The sequence below is a fragment of the Micromys minutus genome (assembly GCF_963924665.1).
Source record: "Micromys minutus genome assembly, chromosome: 21".
NCBI lineage: Eukaryota > Metazoa > Chordata > Mammalia > Rodentia > Muridae > Micromys > Micromys minutus.
The window spans coordinates 35,325,131-35,341,769 of NC_137956.1; the positions used below are offsets into that span (position 1 = coordinate 35,325,131).

Genomic DNA, 16,639 nt, shown 5'->3' on the forward strand with positions numbered 1-16,639 from the left:
ATAAGGAGATTTAAATACATACGAGCTGAAATTAGTGGGAAAAGATGAACCAGTTAACAGAGAATGACAAACCACAAAGTGGATCACGGGTGAGCCACACTTCCAGGAAATAAATAAAAATGAGTTACGGTAAATCGGTAGATTAAGGTACTGCACATTTGGGGAAACCTGAGGAGTACTTTGCCTACGATTATAAACTATTTTCCAGGTATTTTATTAAATGATGATGATGGGCTTCATCACTGTATTCCTGTGCTCAGGAAACCAGAAGTCTCCACAGAAAACGATGTCATGTGTCACCTGCGTGGGGTCACTGAGAGACCACCACATTCCACTGTACTTTCAATGCTTCCTAAGTCTGGGACCACAGAGATGTACAACTGACTCAAAAGGTTACTTTTTAAAAATCTAAGGGATCATGTCTACCTTTTGTGCCATCCTGAGAAGCGAGCTATTTCACAAAAGGGAACGACACCCTCCTCACGGCAAGGGACACTTGGGTTTGCTCTCACACACCAGATACCTGTCAAGGACATGGGCAAAGCATCTGGAAGGGACTGGCCTCTTTACCGGCTGGTGACCTCCACATAGGAAAAAGAAAATCAGGTAGGATAATTTTCCTAGTTAAATATCCTAAGCTAAGGTCATAATGAGCAGCCGCTGATAGACACATCCACCCCACACTTCCTGGAGGAAGGTCGAGATTCGTCCTTTGTCTTGACTTCACAACCCAGCATATACTATATGACACTACTAACTTTGTATGGATGAAGCCTCTTCTGGAATTCCTCAGATTTTAAAGTCTCGCTCTTGAGTTCTTGAAAACGAGGGCAGTCCCTGAAAGGCAGGTACAGTAACTGCAGAGAAAAGAAAAACAAAACAAAAGACCTTGATTAGTCCGAGGAGCACCGGCAGACACTCGGTACCAGGCTTTTAAGCCTCATTATAAAGCAAGCTTAAAAGATCCAGGTGTCCTTTGAACAGAAATTCCAAAATTAGGACAACGAGGTAAATGGTCTCCAGGTCCCCATACTAAAGGGGTGTCCCTCCATGCGGAAAGTGATTTATTTTCTTTTCATGACCTTGCTACTGGTAAATGTCCACAGTTGCTCATTTTCCGTGTGGATGACTGTTATCTTGTGCTAAGTGCACATCTGTGTGTGCCCTCGCTTCCCCAGGAGTAAGGCGAAGTAAATTAAAGTTTCACAATCGCCCTGAGCTTGAGCCATGACTCATGACTTGTTTTGTGGCTCTAAGGTGCCTCCCCCCCATCTCTGCTTCGGAAGCCCTTGCTGGAGAGCGCTGTCTGAAGGCTCCTCTTGGCTCACTGAAGTCCTGAAACTCGGTGTATATCAACCTCATCTTCTATCATTTCCTTTTGCTAGTTTCTCTCCTTCTGCCTGTGATAAAGTTTGTAAACCTGCTTTGTAGGCAGTCAGGAGAATCTGTCTGACTTGCAAACTAGATCTAAAACAGACCCTTCCTTCATCTCTGCAGTCCATCCTGTCTAGACACAGGCTCCGTGTTTCAGCCACTGTCCGTGTTTCCTGTCTGGTCATCTGTGGTCCATTCCACTGACTTCCCTGTCCCTTGTCCCCCCGAAGCCATACTCCTCCTTAAAGAAACCACCAAAGACCAAATCATTCGGGTGGGTCTTAACTTCCATGGGCTTTTCGTTTTACCTGTAGTCAGATCCAAGCACGCCATAGCTTCTAAGTTGTGAGGTGACTGATGAAAGACAGCAGTTGTGTACCCTGCTTCCCCACAGCCTAACTTCTCACACTCTCCTGTCAAGAACTACCGAGGCCTTCTTGCTTGGGGCCGAGGCCCACCTTATGTTTCCAAGCCATCCCGCCTCAGCCCTTACAGCAACTTATTCCCTTCTTCCAAGGGACTTAACAGTCTGGAAGCACTTTACAGCCCTTCTTCTTTATTGTCTACTTCCAATAAGATATTAATCTCAAGTGAGCTACACCCCCTCTGTCACACTCTCCACTGAATTGTCTACAACTAGCACAAGGGTGTCATATTAATCGATGCTCAGAAAGTTTTTACGTTGTGTCCCGTCTGTCCTCTCTGACTCTGTGTCACCTGGTTTTATTTTTGTTTCCTTCCATTTTATGGCCATGTGATCTCAGACGTTCACGTCATCATCCCTGAATGGCATCAACAGTTATCCTCTGAGGCTCCCACGTTGTTCCTTTCTAAGCACTGTCAGGACAGTGGCTCAGTACATAGCACATCACACCCAGGCAGTTCTGAGAGATGCAATGCTGTCACAGCTCTCCTACCTCTAGTTCAGTCTCACCCTCTGAGGATCTGAATCCCTGCCCCGTGCCCCTTCTCTGAACTCCTTCAGCATATGCACCTTGTGTTGAAATCATCACCCATCCTCCTCAGGATACTGACCCGATCCTCAGAGAGAGAAACGGTGTGCACTGGGATGGGCTGCCAGAGCAGTCTGGGATTCCAGATGCTGATCCCCTCGGGGGGAAACAGGGCTGCAAGGTTTGTCATAGCACTCATCAAAGTCCTGTCAACATCTGTGCTTCGGACATAAACCTAGAGTGGGGGAAATCAAAGTAGATGGGAAATTAGAGAAAATGCGAGGTTGTCTTTCTGTAGGGTTGATGGTGTCAGGGAAAGAGCTGGAAAGGGGAATACGATAGCAGCAGTCACCATGGGGACAGTGTAATCATATGTGTCATGGGGTGGATAGTACAATGGGATGAGGCAATCTGTAGGTCAACTGTTGACCCATGACACTAAAGCAAATTATTTATACAGGTACCCATAAAAACTTGAACTAAGATTCACAAATTTTAAGGAAAAATAATCCCACCAAAAGAAGTACAACGATAAACAAGACCTCTGACTTGTCTAAATTCTCTAGAAAATAGGCAAAGGTATAAATTTTTCATATTCATGAAGAATTGTTTTAAGTTTGTTCAAGAGTTAAGATTCAAAGTTCTGCTTCCCCAACTTGCCTGATCATGTTTATAGGAGTCATTCAAGAATCTTCCATATCTTCTCCTTATGAAACTTCCAAGTTCGTAGTGCTGTTCCATGCCCCACTATGGGGAAAGAAGATAAAAATAAAGGTTAGGAAAAGTACACATTAGCATAGAATGTGTCTCTTTCCGTTATATATCACATGAAGATGGTGTACATCAGAGTTCCACAGTAAAGCCACCTACTTATTTAAACTAAGGCAAGAGAGAACAGTTGCTGTTGTCAGGACTCCCTGAGAATACTTACTCATCCTTGCCAGCACACAATATAGGCTTGTGTATAGCACATGCTCAGTTCATAGTTGGTGATTTATCTAGGTAAATACTTCATCTCAAGTGTGGTAGAGGAGGAATCCATATAAGCAGAACATTCAAAGTGATTGGATGAACACTTTGTAGGGACTTTTTTTGAACAAAATCCAGCCACCTGATGAAGTTGAGCTTACTTAATCTTTCAACCTTATAGTAAATAGACTGATTTATTACAATCGCTGTTGGTCTATTGCTGGCTCATTAAAAAAAAAGAAAATAGAGCTTGTTACTCAAAGTGTGGTTTCTGGATCTGCAGGATTGGTATCACTTGGGAGTGTGTTAGAAATAAAATTCTTGGGTTCTACTTTTGATGTATTGAGCTAGAAACGTTGGGAGTGGGACTCAGAAATCTTTTAAAAAATATTTATTATTTTATGTGTTTAAGTGCTTTGTTTGCATGTGTGCAGGGCATGTGTATAGCACACGTGTGCCTGGCACCCATAGAGATCATGGGATCAGATTCCCCTGGAGTTAAAGATGGTTGTAAGCCATCATGTGGCTGTCACTGATTAGATCTGAATCATCTCCCAGAACAGCAAGTGGTCTTAACCACTGAACCATCCCTCCAGCCCCAGGAATCTGTCTTTAACCGTCTCTCTCAGAGTCTGATGGGTCACCAAGATCAGCCTTAGCTCTGTGGTCCTTATGCATTGGCATGCAATAAAAGTATCCAGAGTACCTACCTTTCGAACTTAGATTCCTCAGCACCTCCCCAGAAGATTCTAGCTCCCTGTATCTTTGATGTGGCTAGGAATCTGCTTTTAACAGAGACCCCAAATGATTCAGGCTCAGGGAACAATGTGCCATGCTTTGAGAAGCACCGCATTTAGGTTCGTTGTTAATCCAGCACCTCAACAGTGATTCACAAACCAGGGAAGTTGTGGTCACCCCAAAGCTACTGCTTGCCAGACTTGCTCATTTGCTTATTACTTGGAAACATCTCTCCCATCACCTCTCATCAAAGATAACGATAACTGTTGGGCAGGAACAATATACCACAACCTGAGTAGATGACGAAGCAGGGGCTTTGGGTCCAACTGCCTTCTAACTTACAGCTCACTTTTGGAATCTGATTGCTACTTAAGAGACTTCTAGGGTTGAATCTGGATCTCATAATCTTCAAAAAAATTCTTTTGGTTTCACTGGAAAAGGATAGCAAGGAAACAGAAGCTTTGTGCTAAGGAAATTCTATATGAATCTTTGTGATGTTCTTTCATTAGAGAGAAAGATGGTCAGGCTATGGTAGGAAGGGCTCTGACTTTCTGAAGTGGTAGATACTGGCTTCCCATTGCTTCTCTGAGTTTTAATCTCTACAAAACCTGATAGTTGGTGACTCTTGGCTTTGGCTGAGCATTAAAATGAGACAGTCAGGTAAGGCCGTTCCAAACTTCCTAATGTCCAGGCCATACCCTGTGCCAACTAAGTAAGATGTTGTTGCTATTTTAAACATGTTTCTAGACAATCTCCATGGAAACCTCTTACACTTAAATACAGTCAGCAGGATAAATACATCAAAGTGGAAAATTAGTACATATTTCTTTTTCACTCAAAAATTTAAGCAAAGCTGTGACTCACACCTGAAATTCCTGTTCTTGGGAGGTGGAGGAAGGAGGAGGAGTTTCAAGGTCACTCTTAGACATAGAGAATTCAAGGTCAGCCTGTGTGCTATGAATTTGGCTTTAAAAAAATACAGCAAAATAGATCAAACTAACCTGGGTGAGTTGGCCAAATCCTTGTGGCCACGAGGATTCTGTAATGGGGTCATTAGGAAAGGTCTCGATGGGACCTCGGTCTCCGTGCCGAAACACCTAAGAAAAGACATGTAGCAACAACATTATACACCTCACTCATGTGTTTTGCTTCTACTCTAATGACAAAGTGCTTCCTTCCCAGTGACCTTGGTTTTGTTAGTTGGCTTATGACCAAGGGCAACAGTCTTCTAAAATTCTGTTCAGAAAAAGCTCAAGCAAAGAACCACTGACTTTGAACTTGAGGTAATAAATCACAACATCAAGATGATTGGCCATTGGGATGCAAATATATATATATATATATATATATATATATATATACATATATATATATATATACATACATACACATACATACATACATATGTGTATATACATATATATAATATATACACATATATACATATATGTATATATATATATCTGTCTATCTATATCTATCTGATAGATAGAGTCATGTATTCAAGACAATAGACTGTTGCATGAGCATACAAGATCCCTTGGTGCAGACAGACTGAATGGAAATATTTTTTTCTGGGGCTGGGGCAATGGCTCAGCGGTTAAGAGCACAGACTGCTCTTCCAGAGGTCCTGAGTTCAAATCCTAGCAACCACATGGTGGCTTACAACCATCTGTAATGGGATCTGATGCCTTCTTGTGTGCCTAAAGAGAGTGACAGTGTACTCACATTCATAAATAAATAAATGAATCTTTTTTTCAAGAAGAAATACTTTCTCTTAATTACAGTGATAGCAACAATGTTCTTTAAAATTTATGTCTAATAGTTTTGAAATGACAGGCTTGATGTGGACATTTTGGCCTAGCGTTTAGTTTTAGGAGATTCGGGGCAGATAAATTACAGACAGGGAGATTAGGAAATCCAGATCTCAACACTTTCACAATACGATTTGGGATCTGTATAGACACCTTGCTAGTCTCACGGTTGTTTTTGGAGAGAGAGGTTTAAACTTCTGAAACCTTGGTACTTTGATCTTAAAACACCTTTAGAGTATCTTGCCAGGCCAAACTCCATGCGGTTTTATAATCAAAACAGAAGGAAAGAAAAGCTCCCAAGAAGGAAAAGAGGAAGCCTAACACGCAGAATATATTTAGTAACAGAGAGGATGGTCACATAGCACTTTCTTTGATCTGAAGTCACCTTCACCATCCCTTGGATTACCTGCAGGGAAACACCCTTGTACGTAAGCCAGTTTCAGAACAGTTCAGTAGACACCGAGGGAGGAGCAAGCTCAAACTTCAGTTACCCTTAGGTGGGAATTCCGGGACAGCAGGGAAGGCTTCCCAATCCCATGCTACGCCTCCGGTTTCTGAATAAAGTGAGTCTTTGCTACTCCAAACCAGTGGAACATTAAAAGCTCACAGAACAGCCTACAGAATGTAGAGGGGAACAAGGCAGAGCATGCTCAGGCCTTGGGGCAGGTAGAGAAATATAGCTTGGTAGGTCCCCTTTTTGGCAGGAAGAACAGCTGCCGGTTGCCAGTCTGTAGGAGTGACTTGCTCATGCGCAGGAACCACCAAGATTAGCCATCAGTGACTCTGTGTCTACATCCAGGCACGTCTTAGGAGGGTTGGGATCCCACTCACTGTACAACAAACCTTCTTAGGTCTGAGGAACTGAAATTGTGACGTGGTGTCCGTAGATTTGCAGCCTCAGGTTTGTTAAATCTCAGCCCCATACATTTTCAGGGGTAGACAATTCTCCAGTGTAGGGAGCTATCATGTGCACTGGCCTCTTGCTCACTAGCTGTCCTTGTTGTTATGGCAACTGGAAAGACCGAACACCTCACCGGTGAGCTTGCCAAAGAGAAAGGCTGATAAAGGGCATTCTATCAAAACAATGAACAGCCAGCCCTGCCTGCCAGGGCAGAGCACTTCCTACAGCATCCAAAGAAAACAATCCTTCCTTCATGTCTTCCACACTTGCTTTGGCTTGAGAAGCTGCTAAGTGCTTCTCATGTTTCATCCCTCCAACCAGTTCTGCAACTTAGCCACAATTCTTCATATCTACATTTCCCAGCTCATTTTTAATAAGCTGTGAGTCCAGACTCTCAGGCCTGCAGTGGTAGAACTAACCAGGCATTGGCCATGTGTCTTTCACAACAGTATCTTGTGTGTTGTGTGTGTGTGTGTGTGTGTGTGTGTCTGTATATTTCTACAGGCATGTGTACAGATGTCCTGTCCCTATGTGTGCTTGGACCCATGTACCCATGCCTGTGTATGCAGATGACATGCTTTGAACTCAGAGCTTCTCGATTCACTTGGACTATGTCTAGGCATTCTGAAGCCTACAGTCACTCAAGTCCACTACATCATTGCTTCTAACCTCAGGCAAGTCATTCCACTTTATCAAAACCTCTAGAAAACTAAGAACATGTTATTAGCGGAGCAAAGTTTCTACCAAACTAGTGGGGATAGCAACAGGAAGAGCCCTGAGACACTGAGAACCCCTGAAATATACGTCCCTCCATGTTTTAAAGAGCCCTTCTTGGTACTCATGTTGATTGTTTGCTTTCGATAGTCTTCCTCGATTTATCTGAATCTAACTGGGTAGCCCAGGCTGGTTTGAACTTGCAATGATCCTGCTACTTCAGCCTTCTCAAATTCTGGGGTTGCAGGCACGAGCCACCATATCTAGAGTTCCCACTACCTCTCATTCTTACACCTCCCTGCAGGGCAGCTTGGCATTATCTCAGCATAGACCAAATCAGCAAACCGGGCTCAGAGAGATTTGGTGAGCGGTTCAGATCTCCTGATTCCCAGGAAGGCTGGTCCTCCATCACTGCCCCCTCCCCCTCCCCCACTCCACCCCCACTCCATTCAGTTACTCTCTTGTGAATTACATGAACTTTCCTTTATTTAGGGCTTCACTCTATTTCTCACATTGCCCAGTGGCTTTGAATCCTCCTGCCCCAGCCTCACATGTGCTGGGATTCGAGGAGAATACTAGATACCTGTTCTAAGTTTTTAAAGGATTTTAGGAGTTTTGAGAGTCGTGTGTGTACCAAGCGTATTGTGGTCACACTCTTCATCCCTTCCTCTCGCTCCTCCCCCAGTCTTGCTAATGTTCTTGAGATTTTTACAAAAAGTTCCTGTAGGTCTTGCCGGCTCCAGTGGTCATCGTTAGGGGCTTTACTGACAACTTCATCACGCTTAGAAATTATCTCATGCTTCACTGTTCTTACCATTCCCTCCTCTCCCCAGTTCAAAGTCCCTATTAGACTCCTTATCCCCAAACCTTACCTGATCAGGTCTCTCTTCCACCCCAGGGTCCTAAGCCCACATTCTTGCTAAATGTGCTTAGCCAGTGGAGCCCCACCACCAGCCCAGCCTTCCCACTGACCCAGCCCTTCCACCGGCCCAGCCCCAGTGCCTTTGCCTTTCTGTCCGCTTTGAAAGCCCAGTGTCTGCTTCTCCTGATGCACACACACACCATTCTTTACATCCAGATTTGTCCAGGGAAATTCCAGGGCCCTTTTACACTAAGTAACCCCTGTGCAGTCTCTACCTTTTCTTACTCTTTGGTTTCCATCTCTAACATTTTCTGGTTGTATTCATCAGAAATGAAAATGACCTGGCTCCTTTTCTATACTAGTTAATTTTCTCCTTGCTGTGACAAAATCCTTGACAGGAACACTTCAGGAGAGAAGGGAGGCTTGACTTCGGTTCAAGTGGGAACATGAAGCAGACGGTCACGCTGTATATGTCGTCAAGAAGTAAAGGTGGGTGGGGGATGCTGGTGCTCAGTCAGATTTTTCTCTCTCACTCTCTCTCTCTCTTTTTTTTTTCTCATTTTTTTAAGCCCTCCATTTTATCCAATCTGAGGCAGTGGGCTATAGGCTGGAGCTGCTGGCATTAGAGTGTGTCTTCTTCCCTCAGTTAAATCTCTCAGGAAACACTCTCGAACATTCCCAGAGTGTCCCTAGGTGAAGCTGGAGCTAGTCAAATTGATACTGGAGATTAATACTGTGCCTTCCAAGGATGTCCTTGGAAGTAGAATCCCTGTGGCAATGGCCACCGTCCAGATTAGAGCAACACACAGAAGACTGGCCTGGAAGAGCAAATGGACCCTGTGCTGGGTATCCTTCCACTAGGCTGGTGATAACATCTCTGCCCTCCGGATCCACAAGAGCCTTTGCTTTTCATCATCATGTGTCAACAAGCAATGTCAAGTAACCCTGTTTTCTTCCTTCCTCCCCTGCCCTCAACTCCCCCTTCTATCAGAATAGTGAGTTTTCCCTTGGAATATGCTGGAGCCTAACAAACCGCCATGTTGCCTTTTCAGATTTAGAACTCAAGACAGCAGAAAAACTTTGGAATGGCCTTGGATCCAAACTCCAGCGCTCACACTCATAAACGGGCATTTTAAAACCGAGCTACCCCCCCTAGTCCTATTTTCCTCTTTTTAAAGAACAGAGAAATAAACCCACTGCCAGATCATTGGAACATAAGACAGTTTGGGCGAAAAGGAGGATTTCTATAGACAGATGCTGAAAGAGTTAAGATGGACAGTCAGCTGTGAAAAGAGTCAGTCTGCAGCTACATCCTGCACTGGCCAAGAGGAACATGTAAGAGACCTAGAAAGCTCTTCCTCCAGGGCCCAGGAAGAACAAGAAGCCAGAAGGAAAGGGAAGTGGTGTAAACCGTGTGTTACATTGCGTGCGAGCTATAAGCGGCGATGTCTGACACTCCTTTGGTTACCCAGGGCAAGTGTTGAACACCAGCTTTGTCAACCACTGCCCGAGTGACCCTGAGAACACCAGCATCAGAGGTCGGTATGGCTCAATTTCTCTCTCCAGCTAACAGCAAAATCATTTTCTGCTAGGCAAGAGCAACGTAAAAAATCACATGTGTAGTGTGTGTGAGAAACGAGCACACAGGAGGCATCCAGCCAACAGAACTTATTATCATGTTACTCACGTTAGTCACACATGTAACTGTCCCATATGTTCACTTTCTTGCTGAAAGTAGTTTGCAGTATCCAGGGCATTACCCACTGAGCTTGGGAAAACAGTGTCCTCTTTCAAGAAACATCTCTATTAATATATAATTCTCTCCCCTGACTTGCATTTACCTAAGAGCCATAATGCTTTTTGCCTCTGCATTTGAGCCACTCTGCAATCTTGATATGTCTGGAGAGGCGACCTGAAATGTTTTGAGCCAAGTACAGGCTCTCTAATGTGTTCAGCGCCCTGGAAATTTGCAAAGTGTGTGGACAAACCGGCAGAGACAACTTCCTAAGCTCACAAGCTTTAATGGGTGACCTTTTGCCTGGCCAACACCACCTCTCGGGACCATCAGCTCCCAGCACACCTCTCTGCAGAACCTGCTGGTCTCCAGAGACACCTGCTGCTCCTGGATGCTCATGACTGGGGAGTCACACGTGAAGGAGAAACAACAGAAGGCCGTGTGAGCCGAAGACCCTGAATTCCTTTCCTGATGGGGCATTTTTATGTGGTAGCTCTCATCACAAGCTGAGCCAAAAGTTCTAGATGATCTTCAAGAACAGGATTTATTGAATCCTAGGCTGTGAAAGACAAGGCCTGGGTCTTAAAGAAGTAAAATACAAAGAAACAAGAGAAACTCTGACTCTCATGTGACACTAAGATCATATTAAATGCCTTTAGGGTAATTGGGAAGATTTGGTATAAAAAGTAAAGTGCCTGGCATCCATCTGGTAAATGTTTACAATCTATTAGTTACACTTGTGATTCTACATCAGTTGGAGTTCAAAAGAAAAAGGGGAACAGGTCTTGGAACGTTTATTGCCTGTGGCCAAAGGCATAACCTGAACACGATCAGTGGAGATGAAGGCAAATCAAAGATGTCTTCCAACAAAAAGCCACCTGATGGGTCAGTCCACTGAGTAAAACAGCAATAGGTTTTGTGATTCTGAGTCAATACATGCTTCTCTTGTTTTAATTGGGCCAAAGCCTGAAGCTAGGAAGAAAAAAAAAAAAAAGACTGAACTTAAAAGATATGTAAATCCTTACTTGACCTTTTTGAGAATAAAATTAACCACTAGAAAAAAAAATAAAACAAGGCCTGGCAGTGCAGGGATCTGGTCACTGCTTGTCACAAGGATCTGTAGACTCACCAGAGGGGCTGAAGGACTTTCCATGCATACCCTTGAGCATCACAACAACTCCACGAGGCGTTATTGGCCCCATTTCCAGTGATGAGTCACAGGCTGGTTAGGTGGCTCACTAGAACCACACAGCTAGCACTGGCTTGAGCTGGCATTGCTCAACCAGTGGTCTGACTCTTGGGTCTGCATTGCTATGGTGATATGTAGGGTTCTGCCCAGAACTGTATCAATTACTTTCTGATGCTCTCTACACACTCTATCTTCATGGCACCCTCATCTCTCCAGTAACCCAAATCAGAAATCATAGGGTCACCATTTCCTGTAATATTCACCCCCAACCCATTGGCTTCTGTTTGCATGAGTTAAAACATTACCCGTGCTTTCCCATTCTGGTGGTGATCACCAACTTTAAGTTTGGGGAACTTGAAACTCAACTGTTTTCCTTAAATGGCCTGGCTCTGCTCCTAGACCTGGTCAACAATAGTGGAACTGAGTTAATAAACATTCTGGGTTCTAGGTATCACTTTCAACACCTATTCTAGCGAAATGCATTAGGAAACTAACTATGGGGTTGACTGCTAACCCTTGAGGAGAGCCAGTGAAGAAGATGGGTAGGTCCTGGAGATATGCAATGGCTAGCATCATGCCCAACCTTGATCGGTAGGTTACTCAGCCCTCTGAAGAGACAATGTGCACAAGGCTTGGAGGCCCTCTGAGCCAAGAATATACTATGACTCAGGTAAAACCTTGTAGAAATAAGGCCATCCTTGAAGAATAAAAGGATGCTTCATACTGTGAGTCATTATCCCTTTCTTTATAAAGGCCCAGAAGAACGACATAGAATTTTTGTCTGTCTGAGATCACCTGACTTGTGGCTTTTCTCTGGCTGAAGGAGGAGATGCTTTATGACGGCATTCTCTCTTTCTCGTGGGGTAATATGATACAGGAAAGTATTGTAAAAAGCAGGGCAAGTGAACATGTGCAGAAACTGAGTAGGTCTGCAGGGAGGGGTGGGGTGGGGTAAGCAAGATTGACCCTGAGGGATAATTACCAAAGCTGGCTGACGCATACACTGAGACCCTCAGCCTTACTATCTTCTCTCTACAAGGTTAAAAATACCAGTTCTCTACAGGCAGTCTGGGGAAGTGGATGCAACCCAGAAAGCAGTTTCCAAGTAAATTCATTCCTTGAAATCTATAGTATCTGTTAAAGATGCACTTTATTAAACACTTTAAAAAGACCTTTCAGCACAATTACACCCATAATAGAGGGTTTTTTTTAAATCTAACTATTAATAAGAGGTCAAAACACAATTTCATACTTTTTTTTGGTCTGATTTTGTTTTAAAAGGTCATGTGGCTTAGCAGAGTGATGGTTGCTCACGCCTTTAATCCCAGCACTTGGGAGGCAGAGGCAGGTGGAGCTCTGAGTTCAAAGGTCATCCTGGTCTACAGAGTGAGTTCTAGGACAGCCAGGACTATACAAAGAAATTCCGTCTTAAAAAATAAAAACAAACAAACAAACAAACAAAAACCCCCAAAATCAATTAGTCAATCAACCAACCAACCAACCAATCAATCAATCAAATAAACAAAACAACCCACAAGAGACCCTGTAGGGTTGGTAAATGGTGAACAGCTCAATGTACTCAATGTGCAAACCTGATGCTTGACTTCAGTCTCTGGAACTCAGTGTGAGAAGGAGAGATCAATTCCCAGAAGTGGTCCCTGACTTCTACGTATGCTCTGTGGTATATGTGTGTCCGATGTAGTGCTGGGCAGAGGATATATGCTTTTTGGCTGCTTCCCTGGTGTGTATGAGCCTTGGACTGATGCCTAAGACCTTGGGTTCAGTGCCCAGCACTACAGAAAACAACCAACCAACCAAAATAAAATAACCATTAAAATAATCATAGTTGATGGATTGTTCACAGGCAAGACTAAGAACCAGAGGCAGTCTCCCTTCCTTTCGGCCACAAAATAGCTTTTCAGAATTAGAGATTTATTTTTCTTGAACTATGAAGGAAAACAAGGAAATGATTTACAACATCTGAGTCAGGGTGTATCTCAGACTAGCTGCAGGTTCTAGGGTATATACACTCAACAAAAACATGATCGGGACAATGTAGGTTCAAGACTTTTTCTACCTGTGTGAATGCCATCGAATTACCTAATCACTTTTACTTAAGTCTCCATCTTGAAAGTAGGAACAAGTTTGGTGGGTTTGTTTGTTTGTTTGTTTTTGTTTCTGTTGTCTGAGATAGCATCTCATGTGGGCCAGGTTGACTGTCTGGCACTAGCTATGAAGAAATTCTGCTCCTTCTGCCTCCACCTCCTGAGAAATACGGTCATTAGATTTTCGGGTATGTATTACCTGGAACTCACAATGTAGACCTGGCTGGCCTGGGATTAAAGGCATGCACCACCATGCCAGACTAGACATTTCTTTTACTTGTTCTCTTAATCTTCCGAGGATTTCTCTGAATGTTCAGGGTAACTATATATGGTAGTCACTGTGATCAATCAAAAGAAGAAAATGAGACCCTCTGGCTGACATCATCAGAGAGAAGTTGTTTTGTTAGAGGCCAAGGAAGATGTATTAAATTGCCCATCATTTAACACTCACAGAAGGAAGCCACAGTAGAAAACATAGTTAATGTTTGCTTTATGCAATATCGGTTAACTTTTGAGTTGTAACTTTGTAGCCCGGTTTTTCCTTAAGGAAAAATATAACTGCTAGTTTCTGACCATACTTTAGCTGAGAGTGAAGAGGCAGAAAGGAGAGAAAGAAAACCCACAACCTTTGGCAGCCAAGGCAAGTTACCTGGGCTGTGGCTGTCGGGGGTGGGGGTGGGGTGAGGGGGAGCACTCTAGTGTCTGAGAGAAGGTTACCGTTCAGCCAGCAGAGTTTCGGAGCACAGCAATCAGCAAGGATAGGACCAACAGAACACAGCACAATTCCACGGTCCCTGTCCCGTCTAATGGGCTTGTTGGAAGAGGAAGACTACCTCTGTTCCTGCAGAAGGTACGGAGTGTCAAGTCTCATAATCAACACAAAAGCCACACAGCTGGCCAGTGGTTTGCCAGAAAGAGGATTTGATGGTTCTTTGGCTTTTTTCCTACTTCCTTCCTGACTCCTCATGACTGGTAAAGATTTACTGGGCAAAGAATCCTAATTTATGTGAAATGAAAGATTTTCTGTAGAAGGAAAAGAATCTCCTGAGTACCTCACGCTGGCAGGAAAGGGATGTTGTGTTTAAATGCAAACTAAGTGGCATCCTTTCTCTAAGCCATGAAAATAGCTTCTGAGGATTCTTTTGCACAAAAGGGGTAACTCCTTTTAACTTTGAAAATGTTCTTTCTATATGTTTTTCTAAAAAAGATTTATTTATTTACTTTATGTATGTGAGTACACTGTAGCTGTCTTTAGACACATTAGAAAAGGGCATAGGATCCCATTACAGATGGCTGTGAGTCACCATGTGGTTGCCGGGAATTGAACTCAGGACCTCTGGAAGAGCAGTCAGTGCTCTTAACCACTGAACCATCTCTCCAGCCCCTTAACATATGTTTTTTTAACACCCAACTGTATATATTTTTTTCCTTGACAACAGGCAACACACAGCCCTTTCTTCCTTTTCATGGCTTGTCACAGTTACCATACATAAGGAAAATCATGGTCTTAATGCTCAACTACATCTTTTATCTGGTAGTCACTCTGAAATTCTGTGTTCAATTTCTCTTTTGTGCTACCAAACATACAACTACAAACATATGCTCCAGAGTCAGGATAGACACGAGAAACTTAGCTTCGGAAAGTGACTGCTCTTTGGTTTGCAGGCTAATGATCACTGAATGGAAAGAGGTCAGGCTAGCTCCTGGCATCTGAACAGTGCGCTATGCTGCAAGTTCTCCTGACCTGACCTGTCAGTCAAAAGGCATCAGACCAGAGGGGAGCTGTAAAGAAACAGCACCATCAACAGCAAGTGAGACTGTTGTCTTCATTAAAACAAACTTGTGTGACTCTTAACCTTCTGAATCTGAACAGTGCCTGCTCTCAGAGAGGAAACAGGAACGGTGACATTTGGTTTCTCTGACTGTCTGGTAACAGAAAACAAAACAAAAAAACCACAATGAGAAAAAGTGTACTTACCAATGTCACAAACTTCAACACCTTGGCTTGTCCTGGGTCCAGACAGAGAGAGAGCAGGAGCAAGAAGCCAAGGCTGAGGCTTGCTGTCCGGGTCAGGTGCGGAGGGACAGCTCTCATGGTGGGGGAGAGAGCTGCTTCTGGCAGCCGTAGGAGGTGCTGCACTTCAGAAGCTTTCTGGAGGGAAGTGCCTATTTAATCAAGAGATTGACAGGAAGGCGGAGCCACATTCTTCCCTAGTAGGATTGCAAGAAGGGTGGGGCAGGGCTTGGCATGCAAATAATGCCAGGTCATTTGTGAGCCTCAGATCAGCCTCCTCCTCTTCACTTAGGACCTGAGGCCCAGAGCTGGCATAGCTCAAGGCCTTGGTCCTGCCCAGCCTTCTCTTTTGCTTTCGGCTCATCTTTATCTCTTCCTTGGCTGGATGGTGGCGCTAGGCGGGCGGCCTTTGGGAAGACATCCTCCCTGTCTCTGGAAGGTTTAGGATTCAGCTCAGTGTCTGAGGAAGCCTCAGTTGTGGGCATGTATTGACAGGATGAGGCTCATTCTCCTGCCAAACGTGGTGTCTGGCCTTAAACCCTTATGTAGCCAATAAAGGTGTTTTAAAGTGGCAGGAAAGGGAGAGAGAGGGTATAAGGAAGACTACTCTTCACGCCTTAAGGCATTTGGGATTATGAGGGTCATTTGCAGCCAAGTAAAGCTGCATTTACAGGCCCTTTAGAAAGAATACAAAGAAGCAATAACCAAAAAAAAAAAAAAAAAAAAGTCTCTCACCCCTACTCCCAGCTCCTGTGAACAGTTGACTGAACTCCTTGGGTGACTCACAAAGCCAAATAGCAACAAAGGGAGACTCAATCAGTCTGACAATCGGGATTAAGGCGAGCTGGAGGAGGGTAAGGTAGGTGTGGAAGTGAATCCGATAGAAATACATTATGTCCCAGGATGAAAAAATCGAGACCCATTGTGATGTGTAATTAACAATGAACATTAAAAACCCAAACCAGAAAACAAACAAGCGAGCGAATCCAGAGAAGCCTACACTGCTTTGCTGTGTCGATAATCAGGAACTTTGGTGATGAACCTTTCAATCTGGGGGAGACACACCCTTGACTCTCTAGCTATGATCTCACTGGGACTCCGTGGAAGAGGACTGTATGCACTGAAGAAATTTGGCTTTCTGTTTGCTTGTTTGTTTCACCTTTGTCAGTCCCGTCACTACAGGAAATATCAGCGGGAGAGGCACAGTGAGGATCTGCAGGTGATGAGGGCGGAGCGACCTGCTGTGCTGTTTCCGCCCCAAGGATAGAGGG

General features: G+C 44.0%; 1 protein-coding gene across 1 annotated transcript in view; it reads right to left on the minus strand.

Moving 5' to 3' along the window:
* Positions 1–15,449, minus strand: part of ACP3 (acid phosphatase 3) — a gene marked incomplete at both ends in the record, with an annotated part of 40,055 nt that extends 24,606 nt beyond the window's left edge. The window contains 5 exons of the mRNA XM_080934099.1: positions 759–857; positions 2,410–2,562; positions 2,988–3,074; positions 5,036–5,131; positions 15,333–15,449. Coding sequence (XP_080790225.1) covers positions 759–857; positions 2,410–2,562; positions 2,988–3,074; positions 5,036–5,131; positions 15,333–15,449 — 552 coding nt within the window. The remainder of the gene's footprint in view (positions 1–758; positions 858–2,409; positions 2,563–2,987; positions 3,075–5,035; positions 5,132–15,332) is intronic.
* Positions 15,450–16,639: the final 1,190 nt, after the last annotated feature.